General features: G+C 46.4%; 1 protein-coding gene across 1 annotated transcript in view; it reads left to right on the top strand.

Annotated features, from left to right (window-relative positions):
* The first annotated feature begins 1853 nt into the window (after positions 1–1853).
* SDC2 (syndecan 2) overlaps positions 1854–13542 on the top strand; it is a 62197-nt gene continuing 50508 nt past the window's right edge. The window contains exon 1 of the mRNA XM_032683215.1: positions 1854–2091. Within this exon, the coding sequence (XP_032539106.1) occupies positions 2032–2091 (60 nt within the window). The 5' untranslated portion in view covers positions 1854–2031. The remainder of the gene's footprint in view (positions 2092–13542) is intronic.

Genomic DNA, 13542 nt, shown 5'->3' with positions numbered 1-13542 from the left:
TCTGGACACTGCAGGTCCATGAGGAGCCCATTAGTTGCTGCTGTCTATGCCTGAGGAAGGCCTTCCCTTTGGTTGCAGAGGATATTTTGATTTTTGATAGGTTCTAACACTTACATAAAACCCTGATAATCATGAATTGTAACACGAGAGTAAAGCTGAGCTTCATTGATACATTAAAGACATGACTGTAAGGTCTGAATGCTACAAAATACCCTACTGTAGTAAATCACCTGCCCCTTGATGTCTGACAACCCCTCTCCCTGCAGACAGGGCTGCCTGTAAGACCCCATGCCTACGTGAGGTCCTACAGATTTTGCCCAAACAAAGTTTTCCTCCCTTTGCTTCACTGCACTTCATTTCACTCACCCACATCAAACAGTGCTGAAATTATTGCTTTGTTGAATTGCAATCCTGCTGCCTACAAAGGAAGAAGATACACAGAATTAAGTCTTAAGTATTTGCAACATACTTTGAAGGAGAAATATTATATGAAACAATCTGTTTAATATAAGAAACACATAAACAATCTCAGTGTGTGACACCAACAAGGAGCAGATGACTGAAAATCTGGTAGGATTTCAGTGGGGAATGCAGCCTAAAAATCAATGACACGGCATGTCCGGAAGGTGGATCTAGAAATAGCAAGTGTAGTAACTGTTGAGAGGTATCATGTTCCTGGGGGTCACACACAGTGAGAGTACTCCAGGCATGGCCAGCTACCCCTCTGGGCACAAGGGTCCTGCCACTCCCCAGCACTGAGTCAGCTGCTGCACCCACACTGCACAGGGATCGCCAGGGAAGTGGTTGCCTGGGAGAGGCTGGGAAAGAGGGATATGTTTTGCTAAAACAAAAGAGAACATTACAGTTCTTGTGGCCATTTGATTCGGGCTATAAAACGCTGCTTGCGACCATCTGACTTAAATCACCAGTGGCAGTCTGCAAATGAGACTGATGTATTTTGCTTTCCTGGTTATTGCTCCTTTCCCATGTCCAACAACTGATGTAATATATGCACACGTTCAGTGGTGGAAACACTCTGGCATAGGCAAATGGATCGGGCTGAGGCTCCTAAGGTCTTCAATACCACCATTTTCCCCAGTTGAGAAATACCACGGACTAGTCGTAGCAAGACTTCTTGTTTTGGCTTCTGGAGCACACATTCTTGCTGCTGTCAATTCCTGCACTATTTATTTTGAAGACATAACTCCTGGATCCATGTAACTAGGTAAAAATCACAGCCCTCTTACTCGCCGCCCCTCACCCCTAAAACTTTCTAGTCTTCTTGTTGAGGGAGAAAAGTCTGAGGCAAAAAGCCAAGTGGGAATCCACAATGGGCTGGCATTTTGGAATAGCCTCCCTTTCCGTGATTTTCAACCCCTCTGTTTTACTTTTTTCCGACACTTCAAGCTGCCACCCAGGTTAACTGGGGAGGGTGGCGCGGAGCAGCGGTGCGGACTCCGGAGGCACAGCGCTGAAAAAAACGCGGCCGCGGCCCGATTCTCCTTTCGAAGGGAGAGCCTTTCCACGTCTCCGCTTTCATACCGGGCCAGCCCTCGCTCCGTCGGCCCGCGGCGCTGCTCATGTTTTCCACTGGGGGGGAGGACGAGCGAGGGAAGACCGGGTCGGAGGAGGAGGAGGGAGGGGGGCAAGTTGGTTGAATTTGCGAGGGGCGAGAGCCGGCGGCAGCGGCGCGCCGCCTCCTTCCACTGGCTGGGGGAGCTGCCAATCTGTGTTGTAATCCTGCAGGAATTTCTGCGGGGTTTAACTGGGAGCCGCGGCGCCGCCGTCGCGCACTCGGGGCGGAGGGAGGGCGGCGGAGCCGGCAGCGCGCAGCCTGCAGCCCGGGCGCCCCAGCGCCGCGCAGCACCGGGCCCGCGGCAGCGGAGCGCGGGGACCAGCGGAAGGAGCGCGGAGAACCGGACCCGGGGCGCCGGCGGCCCTGCCCCGCGCCCCTCGGGCGCTGCCGAGCGCCGCCCGGTTTCTCCTTTGTGCCCGGCCCCCGGCGGCCGCCGCGCCGGCTCCGCGGGAATAATGCGGGGCGTGTGGCTGGCGCTCACCGTCGGCTTCGTGGCCTGCGCCTCCGGGCAGCCGGTGAGTGCCGGGGCGGAGGGGAGGGGGGCGGCGGCAGCCCCGCGGGACGGGACACGATGGGACGGGACGGGGGCGGCCGCCTCGGCTCCGTCAGCCGAGTGCGGGGCGCGCAATCCCGGCCCTGCCCCGTGGCATCGCCGCCCGCCGGGGCGCTGGGCTGGCTCGGCGGGGCATCTGTTGATCGCCGAGCGCTCTGCAAGCAGCAGGCACCATTTCTCCCCCCCAAGACAAAAAGGAAAGAGACACTCCCCCCCCCCCCCAAAAAAAAAAAAAAATCCCACGAAGGCAGGCGGAGCACCCTGCCAGAGCCGCGCTCCAGCGAACCTCAGCCGAAGTTTGCCGCGACGACCCAGCCGCCTGCCGGCCCCGGAGCCCCCGCGGTGCGTTTTTCCCTCCTCCCTGGAGGCGGGGGGGCTGCCCGGTGGCCGTGGGGCGCCCGAGGGGCGGCGGCGCGGGGTTGGGTCCCGGAGCGGGGCTTTGTAGCCGTCCCGGATCAGCGCCGGGAGCCGCCGGGCCGCCCCGTGTCCCAGCGGCCGCCCGAAGACAACGTCGCCTCCTCCTGGTTTCACGGGAGGTGAAGCGGGAGCCTTTCCTTTGCAAAATCCTCCCTCCCTGGCCGGTTGCTAAAAAGAGAAAAGAAGGCAGTAACTCCTCTTGGCTGCGCGGTCAGGACTCCCAAAAATCCTCGGATACGCCGCGCTGCTGCGCCTCTCTGCGCGCGGGTGCGCAGCGCTGCGCAGCCCCCGGCCAGCCCCGGGCCCGGCTCCGCAGAGCCCGAGCCCGGCGCTGTCCCGGCCGGCCCTTCCCCACGGGATTGTCGCGAGCTTCTCGGCATAATGCCGCTATTTACACTTTTTCCGCGCCACAAGTGTATTCGCTAACCGGGCCCTCTGCTTAATGCAATTAGCTCTGTTGCCGGGATTTGTACCTCTGGGAAAGCCTCGCTCCAGCGAACGCTCCCACCGTTTCGCGGTACGGAGCTGGCGAGGGCCGGCCAGAGAGTTTTGGTCTTCTCCATCTGTGGATCTGAGACTGTCTTGAGGGAAGGGAGCATGCAAATGACACTGTTGCAGTGTTTGGGCAAATATTAGGAACTGATAAATTGCGGTTTCAATATGAAATTAAAAAACCATGACAATTTAATCCAATTAAAATGAGCCGCTTCACTGAACTAAATAATGTCACTAGCTTGGGTTAACTTTTGAAGTTCTCTAGCTATTGTATAAATTAGCCAAGTCACAGCCCTTGTGAAATCTGGCTCATCATTAGGGATTTCTAAGGATACAATTGTAAAACACTTTTCTTAGGGACTAATTAAAAAAGATTGGGTAGAACATCGACTACTGTTTCCGCTAAGTATAACTGCGCTGCAGAAACACCCTTGGCTAATGAGGTACAATATACTTTAATTTTATAGAAATGCTGTTATTACAAAGTTCTGTGATGGTGGAGTAGCTATTAAACTGCCACAGTAATTAGTAAAGTATTAAGTTTGATGGGTTTTTGCCTTAGGATGAACACACTGCAGCAGAGTGAGGCGGGCTGTTGAGGCGTACTGGGTCAGCGCAGTTTGGGGGGCAGTGGGGAGAGCAAGGCAGCAGGAGCCTGCCTGGCTCTGCTGCAGCGCCCTTGCTGCTGCCAGAAGGTTGTGGAAGGACTGACTGGAAAAGTAAAAGGAGGTTGGTCTTTTTCCTTTTCTTTCACCCCCCTTCTTTTTCCTTAACCGTACCTGGCAGCAGCTTCATGGTCCCTTAAGGTAGGATTTTGTAGACTGGTCTTTGGGAAAAACAGATGCTAAATCCGTCCTTTCTGCAGAAGGCTGTCCTGGTCATAAGAGGAATTTTATATGGATGCTTGAAAAAACCCCTTCTAGCTTGCCAGAGCACTGTCAAGTGGATTTGGCTCTAAATTTCTTCTCCTTTATTTGATTCTATTATTTTCTATTATTATCTACGCAAAACCTTACGGTAAAAATCTCTCTCATTTCTGATGAAGTAAATTATCTGTGAGTTTTCTGAGTGGAGGAGAGGAAAGCAGCAGATTTTGTTTCCTAAAGCAGGGAGTTCCCTGTGTTTGTTCCATGTAACCAACAAACATTTTTGTTGGGGTGGGCCAAGTAGATGTCAGAGCCGTGTTAAAAATGTACTGGAAGTGCGACCTGCCACTGAACCAGGGAGCGGTTTACTCATACTGGGTGCATGCTTTGTGTGCCCTGACATGGGCTGTCGCACCGCAGATGTGCTCTGCTGCACCATGCCAGCTCCCCCAGGGGAGCAGCCCTTTGAGGACATGGCTGTGATGAAGAGGGTGGGAGGGAGTCTGACCTGTTTGTCCCAGCCTGCACATGGTGGCAAGTGTTGCCCACATCAAAGCTGGTGGATTTCAGCCAGGGCTTGTGGAGTGCTTTGCTGCCATCAGTGCAGTGTGTGGTGGCACATCAGATTAGAGTGGGGTCTGGTAACTCCAGTGGGCCTGAAAGGATGTGGGAGATTCACCCACAGTTGGCTGAATGGCAAAAAATGTGCTTTTTAGCCACCTTGAAAGTTTCTTTGCTTGCTTATAGGAGAGGAAAAGATGGCGACATGGAACTGGAAAGAAAAGGAAAACTGTGAATGAGAGGCCTGATGTGCTTTTTAAAAGGTTGGGTCCAGTCCTGATATGCTGGGAGTCAGCTTTTGCTGATTTTAATAGCACTAGAGGGCACTGCCAAGTATCCAGCTGTAGTTGTCAGCTCCCATTTGGAAGAGGCTGATAAACCTTTCTGTTTCGTTCTAGTTTGCAGCAGTGGGACAAATGGTTTTCCAGAGCTTGTGTGACAGTCTCATCCTCTCTGCATGCCCAAGTGCACGTTGAGAAACTTTGCTGGCTAGCAGGTTGTGCTGCATACTGCAGCATTATGGTGCTGCTCTCCTCACAGAAGGTGAATCACATCTCTCCTCGGGAGGCTTCTGGGGTCTGGAGACTGCTTCACATTAGCATTGCATGAGTGTGGGGTTGATTTTTGGGCTTTCAGTGAAACAAAGTGCTGGGGCATCAACTGAGTGGTCTTTCTGTTTCTTCTGTAAGCATCTGAGCACTGAGTTGTTGGTATAAATAATAGTTATTGAAGGATGATCCAAGTTAATATTTTTCAGAAGTATTTAGTATTTTAGAACATGATGCTGTAATCTTCCTGCATTTGTTTCCAACGGTTGCTTTGGTTTTAGAATTTGGAGAATTGATAGTGTGTTGGAGAGGAGGAATGTTGGGGGATTTTTGAAAAAGGAAGTTAGACTTTGGAGATAGTAATTAGAGGAGAAAAAGGGCTGAAGAGATAGGTGGCATTTTATATTTATATGCTGCATGTGTCTCTCCTAAGTGTGTTAAATTTGCATTGTCAAATAAGTTCCAAAGAAAGGGGGAAGCCTTTTCCGTTTTGATTTATTTCCACCCTTCCCCAATTCACGTAAGCTTTTTCTTTTATTGTAGAATCAATAAATACTTGTCCATTCCTTTTTTGTGGCTTGGCAGCACCTGGAATCAGCCAGCAGCATCTACCATGGCTGCTTCTTTTACTCTGGCCAAACATCTGGGTTCTCCCATCCAACAACTGCCTGCACTGCCATGCACTGAAAATTCTGTGGAGCTCTGGGATTTGCCACTAGTCTTAGGTATTACAGGTGCCCCTTAGATGGATGTTCTCAGGAGCCACTTTCTGGAAATAGATTTTCCTCTCAGGTTAGCTTATCTTTTAACAATTATTCTTGACCCAAGATCAAACACTGAAGAAGTTCCTCTTTTTGTTATCTTAGCCCTGAGGTCTGCATTGGAACTGACTTTGTATTCTGGCCTAAAGTGCAGAGTTGTTTTCTCTGCATTTTTTCCCAGATCCTTATCAAGGAAGTAGATGAGAGCATCCTCTTCAGGAACAAGTCAGGACAAATATTTTAGGGTTTGAAGTTGAGTACTGGGATTGTGATTCTTGGGCAGATAACACCTCTGTGGTAGGTTTGAGACAGTTGGTGCACCTAATGGGATAAAGATGGCGGACTTAGGAGAATGAGCCGTAAGTCTTGGATTTGCTTGGAGGTTTGGTGGATGTGAGTCTCTACGGTCCTAAGTTAGGTATAATCTCAGGATGACGATGAAGACCTAATTTCTTGACTAGTAGAGGTGCAAGTTATGAAAAGTCCCACGTCAAACACACAGCCATGATTTAATGCCTGCAGGGAGGATGGTGGAGAACTACCTTGCATCCTCCCTGGGGAATGTGGTGTTTTGGCAGGGAGTCCTGGGCTTGTAGAAGAGCTCGGTCCTCCCTGCAGAGCAGCCAGTTGTTTGATCTCTCCATTTGCCCTGCTCCTCGTGGCCAGTTGTCTTTACAGAATGTCAAGCAGAAGCATATGGATGGCATTTATTAATTACATTTTCTCACCAAATTGACTTTTGCTATTGAGCAGTTTAAGTGTTTTGCTTATGGCAAAGAATTGCAGGCTTTAGTAAGGCCCAGCAGCTGAACAAAGAGCTCTTGTCTAGTTACGGAAAAGTGCTCTTTTGTCTTCTGAATAGATCTGACTGACTATGATTTTTAACAGAAATGTTGTGTTTGAGATTGGCAAGCTTATTCGAGGCCCCATATAAGACTCTATTTGACTGTAAGTCATAAAGATGCCCTCTGTGCTGATGCATTTGAGAGAGGATGCAGAAGCTGTGACCAAGTGATTTGGTCCACATTCAAGTTGTTTTGCACTTTATGTTGTAGCAAGCATGAGAGAATTACTGGAGGGTGTTCTGTGAACACCTCGTTGTTTGGTTTTCTTTGGTTCGTGCTTACAAGACACTAATAAACTGCTATCTATAATCTTTTCAGCACTAGTAATTTATTCATAGGTTACATGACACTATTCAGTAATTTGGGAACAAGATTTCTCCTGCTCACATTGAAGTGTAATTTGCAATCTCTCGAGTAAAGACTGCATTAGTGTTTGACCCTGTAATAATGACAGTTCTCAGTATGTATGTTGTTTTCTTGATTAGCTCAGCCCTGGGGGATGCTTTCAAAAGCATACTAGATATTTGGGCAGAAATACAAAATACATGTAATCCTCAGAAGTATTGGAAAACTGATTGCAGTAGGAGAAAACATAGCATTTAACAACCACTTATAACAAGTGCACTTGTACTGAACAAATTATTTTTGTCGATGTCTCAAGTAGGAGTTTCATATAAAGTGAAATAATGACTAATAGAGCAGTTATGAATCTGCAGAAGTTGACCTTGTCTGTAGACAGGCTATTGGAGTGTAGTGTCGTGTGAGCTGTGCTTAACTACAGCCTGAGTGGATGGTCCATGTGAAAACACTATTTTTAGTTTATATATAAACAGCTTCTTCAGAAATCTCCCTTCTAAGCTGAACTGTTTTGTTCCCAAGGTGAATTGATTTGAGAAAGTTCAAATAAAAACCTGTTTGGCTGTGTTTCAGTTGTGAGCATGAAGACAATTATGTTGTACTTTTATTAATGGTAAGGAGACAAAGGGACTTGCAGAAGGTCAAACAGCCTGTAGTATGTGCAGGAACAGAATCAAAATGTTCAGAAGCCAGCATTGTGATTAACAATCAGAATGTATTGCCTATATTTAAATATGATGTTGTCAGACATGTTTTGTTCCTGTTTGATTAACCATAATGAAGCATAATTTTCTCTAGAGGTGCTTCCACACTAATGGAGGTCACTTGTCACCTTTTAGATCACTGTGAAGTGGCCCATCCCTATTTTTCGAAGTGTATTTTGTAAGTGTGACTGTCTCTCTGGACTGAGAGGACTGACTTCACAGAGCTGTAGGAAACAGTGGTGCTAAAGTAATATAGCCTGGGAGGTGAAGTACTCAGGGAGCAGTTGGGTGCGTGACCAGTGTAGCCTCAAGACTAAGGGTGTTTCAAGAGACAACAAAAAATGTATCATACTTACTGCCACAGGATTGAATAACCTAACTAGGTCTTCCCTCTCTCCTACCTTCCTCAGGATCCTCTCTGGTATGTCTTCTGTCCTTCCATTAATTATACAGGTAGAAGCAAGCTTTCCTCTTTCTCTGGGCTGAGCTGCCTTAATTCCACCTGTGATGACTCTGCAGTACCTGCTGGAACATCTGGCTGGACAGAGCACCTGGAGGAAACAGCCCAACTGCATGCATTTGATATCTTTTGCCTTTCAGAGCTGAGTCCTGTTTGCTTTTTGAACTGAGGCCTACGGGGGAAGGCTAGTAATGGGTTTGAATACATGGCATTTCTTGCAGGCTGCAGAGATGAGAGATTCTTCCTTTGCTGAGTTGTTTATCCATACTCACTCTGGATGTGGAGATCCCAGAATCAGTGTGTCACTTAACCTGATTACCAGATGAAAGCCTCCACAAAACCTTTCCATTCAAATCCTTTTCAAGCATTGTGCAGTTCCAGGTTCAAAATGCAGGCATGGAGGTATGATATTGATGGTGTACTTACTATTTAAAATAAAAACCTGTAAGGGAAGCAAAGCAGAAAGGTGAAGGTAGTTCAAAATAAAGGAAACACCATCATTGGGGCATCCAAAAGTTGAGCTTTCATTGAATATAAATTTGTCACATTGTATAAATAAAAATACATATGGCTTAGCCCTATAAATAATAATAATAATGCATAATTCCTGCAGCAAGGATGTGCATAAGACAATGTTGCTGAGAAGCAAGATTCTGAGTTTTTTTGTGGAAGGGGGATTCCAGAACATTCAAGTCCTACCCTGGTCATGGGATTGCATCTGCTCCCAGTTGGTTGCTCAGAGGCACTTGATACATGCCACTAGTGGCAGTGCAAACATGGTAAGGAAAACATTTGTCCAGCAAGTAGAAGAAGCATCCATGAACATGATGTGTGAAACCTGGTTGTGTTAGTTATGGGCTTGTGTAAGACTTATTGTGGGAAGGTGTAAGTTCCAAGAACTGCTGTGGCAGCATATGATGTTAGAAGATTAAAGCTTTAGAATAATTGGTGACTTCAGCATCTGTAGCATGTGTGACTCACAAATCTTCTTTTCCATGGCAGAACAAGAAAAATGGCTAGTCCTAGAGATAGATAGGAAAAGTTACTGAAGTGCCATTGCCATGCATATAGTCTAAATTTTTGTCTTTGGTGAGGCTGTTTATAATTTTCCAGTCGTGCAATCTTTGATTATTTCTCATCCATGAAGGCCGATCTTTTTGATTGTAACCTCTAAAATGTCACAAAACTTCTTGGGGTGCATTTGAAATTATGTGTTCACAGAGACTGTCTTCCACAGAGCACTCAGCACTGACCTCTCTCCAGCTGTTGTAGTTCTAGCTGGGAAGGTCTTTGAAACTCTGTGTATGTGTTTTATATAGAACTTTATTCTACTTAGAGCTCTATTTTACATATATTTGAATTTTTATACTGTCATGTGTGTGTCTTTTACAAAAGGCAGCATGTCTTTCAAGTGTCAGGAAAAGAAATGCCCCACAGAATATGAGCAGGACTCCTAGTTAAATAAACAGAACAAAATTGCTCTCAGAATTCTCTTGGCCTGAATTAGTGTGGAAGGAGCATCTTCTCTGACCGTACTTACCAGGAAAAAAGTGCTAAACAGAAGGTGCTCTTTGAAAATTGTTTTTGTCTTGTTTCTTTACTTGTAATTTAATACAGCAGTTGCATAAATTTTCCTCTGTAAGTAAGATTTGATCCTCCATAGCTCCAACAGGTGCTTTTGGTTGGATACTCCAGTGCAGCCTTTCCTCTGCCCCCAAGGCCCTGTTAGGGGACAGGCATGGTCATTGTTGCAGAATGTGAGTTTGAAAAGTTTTGTTCTAAACATAAAAACTGAGAATAGTGGTTAGCATAGATCTGAACCTGACCTGACCAAGCTGGGAGGTCACACCAGAGCTGTTGTGACCCAAATGGACCCCTGGCTCAACTGAAATTGTCTGTCCGTGTTGCAATTGAATTTGCGTTTTCCTCTTGACCAAAATGCTTTGGTGGATATGTCTTTCTGGTGCATGAAAACATGACAGAAGTCCCCAGAAATTTTCAGAGGGTTTGGCAGTGAGCAGGAGGTGGGTGATGAAGACCTGTGGCAAACCATGCGATAGTTTTTGCTCTTCTGGTAGGAGCTGTGGTCCTTCCTGCAGAGCAGCATAGAACATCTGTTGGTGTGCAGAGGGGAGGAATGGCATGAGGGCATTGGAAGAAGGGGCAAGTCTGATATCATAGCTAGGCTTTGCAAACAAAGATTTAGGAAGACTCTACCCACATTTGTTACAAGCACGCTGGTGGCTAAAAAGGCTAATATGAGATAGACAAGTCTGGTTGCAAAAGGCACAGCAGAAAGACTCCTTAGGAGGTATATTCTGCAAGACACGATTCTTTCTGTGTTGTCTTTTCTCCTCAAGAGTGATCCTGTGTGCGTTCTCAAAGGAAACAGCAGTGTTATAGATGGTGTGTCTCCAGGCCTCCCGATTTGAGGCCAGAATAGAGTAGTTATGTTGATCAATGTGGCCAAGGCTGAGATGTTGTTTCAGGGAGTCCTTGTATCTTTTCTTCGGGGCTCCTCTCTTGCAGCAGCCAGTGGCAAGTTCACCATAGAGCAGGATCTTAGGGAGGCGGTGGTCCTTCATCCTTGAGACGTGCCCTGCCCAACACAGCTGTGTTCTCAGTAACATGGCCTCAATACATGTGACTGCTGCTTGTTCTAGAACAGATGTATTAGTCACATAATCTGACCAGTGGATGTTTAGGATTGTACGGAGACAGCGTTGATGGAAGCGTCCTAGGAGATGCAGGTGGTGGTGGTAAATGACCCATGATTTGGATCCATATAAAAGAGTAGACAGCACTATGGCTCTGTAAACACTGATCTTTGTACTTTTCTTCAAGTGTTTATTACACCATACTCTTTTGTGGAGTTTTCCAAAAGCACTGTATGCCTTTGCTAACCTGTTGTCTATCTCCCCATCAATCTTACCGTCCAAGGAGATGAGGCTACTTAGGTAATTAAACTGCTGGACTAATTTGAGCTCTGATTTGCCAATGGTGATATGGGGATGATGGAAGACTTCCTGAGGTGCCGGTTGATAGAGAACTTCTGTCTTCTTTAAGCTGACTTCCAGCCCAAAGAGCTCAGCAGCGTCTGCAAAGCAGGATGTTAAACGCTGCAGAGCTGCTTCTGTGTGGGTGACAAGGGTGGCGTCATCAGCATAAAGCAGCTCCCGGACAAGATGGTTCAAGGTCTTGGTGTGGGCCTTCAGTCGCCTTAGGTTGAATGGGCTTCCATCAGTACGATATGGAATGTAGATACCGTCCTGATCATTGAGGTCTGTCATGGTCCTTTGGAACATCATGCTGAAAAAGACTGTGAATAGGGTTGGAGTGAGAACACAGCCTTGTTTCACACAATTCTTTATTAGAAAGGGCTCAGAAAGTGCATTGCCATATCTGACTTGGCCGTGCTGATCCTCATGGAGTGAGATGATCATTTTAAGGAACCTGGGGGGACAACCTAAATGTTCCAAAATCTGTCACAGACCTTTTCTGCTCACAGTATCGAAAGCCTTGGTGAGGTCAACAAAGGTTACATAGAGACCTTTGTTCTGTTCCCTACACTTCTCTTGCAGTTGTCTGAGAACAAATACCATGTCTGTGGTACTCCTGTTGGCTCTGAAACCACACTGACTTTCAGGTAGAATTCCTTCTGCTATAGTGGGTATTAGTCTGTTCAAGAGTATTCTTGCCAGGATTTTACCAGCAATGGAGAGCAGAGTAATACCACGGTAATTTGAGCAATCTGATTTAATTCCTTTCTTCTTATACAAAGTGATGATGACTGCATCACAAAGGTCTGATGGGAGTTCGCCGAGTTCCCAACAGTGCACCACAAACTCTTGAAATTTGACATGGAGTGCAAGGCCCCCATGTTTCCAGAATTCGGGTGGAATTCCATCAACCCCAGCTGCCTTGCTGATTTTCACCTGCTGTATGACCTTGAGGGTTTCTCCTAAAGTGGGGGCAGTATCCAATTCGTACTTCACTGGTTATTGTGTGATGGACTGAATTGCTGAGTCTTGGACTACACGGTTGGTACTGAAAAGAGTCTGAAAGTGTTCAGACCATCGATTCAGAATGGCAAGTCTGATAACTGACTATAAAAAGATATATAATTTAACAACCTCAAGTAATGAAAAATCATGAACATGTTTGGATAATGTTTGGATACTTCATTATCACTCGATGGCCTGACTGTGCAGGGTTTGAGGGTGAGGAAAGTAGGTACCATGGCCACCTGTTAAAAACAGACTTAACTCCTTACAGTGTGCAGGTGCTGGAGGAGACAGGGCCTTAAAGCTGAGTAGTACTCGTTGTCTCCGGTCACGTTGCCTATTGCAAATACTTTTCTCTCTGGTGCTGTTTAGCCCAAGCAACCATGTCCTGTTGAAGAGCTGTGTCTCCAAGGGGGATCTCTTTGCCTTTGGTGAGGCTCAGGCTCATTAACAGATAGACTTTCTGCTGGGGTGGAGAGACAGAGGTGCTGCCATGCTGGGGCTCCCGGATGGAGGGAGCTTCTGAGCTCCTGGTAACAAAGAAGCATTGGGTCTAAAAGGTCCAAAATGGTTTGAGACAGTACTCTTGACAGTATTGCTCTGATGAAAATGCCACTTCTTGTCTGTTTTGCAACTGTAGGGCATTAGAAAAGGGAAATTATCTTTCTTTCCTTTTGTTCCCGTTCACAACCTGAAAAGCTTATTCTGCCCTTGGCTGGTTTGGGTTCTGTGCTTGCAGTAATGCTGTTTTCTTGACAGTATCTCTCCTACTTTAACAAAAGTTGGTGACTTGGCATCTTGATGTAGGTGCCTTCTGGTGGACACTTGGAACTGGTCTTCTACCTGGTGGCATAAATTGTCATTTATGCAAGAGCATAGATAAGTTTAATAGTGATGAAGATTTCCTGATACTTTTTTTGAGAACCATGAATCTTGTCTGTGGGTTAAAGAAGTCTTCTGGGCATGTGAATATTTTGTAATTCTACTGATGTCATGTGCCAGTCATTTTATTTTGGGGTGGGTTTTTTTGTTTGTTTGTTTTTTCTCTAACTTTCTCTATCTGCACTGAAAGAATTAGACAGCTTTGGGTTATGACAAAAAGACCCAACAACCTTACTTTGGGGGAAAAAAGTGTGGTGGTTCTATAATACACAGGTAGGAGTCTCTGTGATGCTTCTTTGCTGTGTTACTTCTTGCTGTTTCACATAATATCTGAGGATCTTGCCTTCACTGGTTTGTGCAGGTAAAGGTATTTGACTTGAGGAACCTGAGGAAGACTGAGGAGAAAACTTCTGGCAGACACTCTCAGTCTTAAAAAAGGTAGGTAGGATCCCTTGTCATGAAGCTTGTGGCTGTACAGTCAGAACTGGCACAGTTCCTACATAGTAGAGTAGT

Source organism: Chiroxiphia lanceolata, chromosome 1, assembly GCF_009829145.1.
Source record: "Chiroxiphia lanceolata isolate bChiLan1 chromosome 1, bChiLan1.pri, whole genome shotgun sequence".
Classification (NCBI taxonomy): Eukaryota; Metazoa; Chordata; class Aves; order Passeriformes; family Pipridae; genus Chiroxiphia; species Chiroxiphia lanceolata.
The sequence above is the reverse complement of the archived record's forward strand: the minus strand, read 5'-3'. Positions and strand labels throughout refer to the sequence as shown.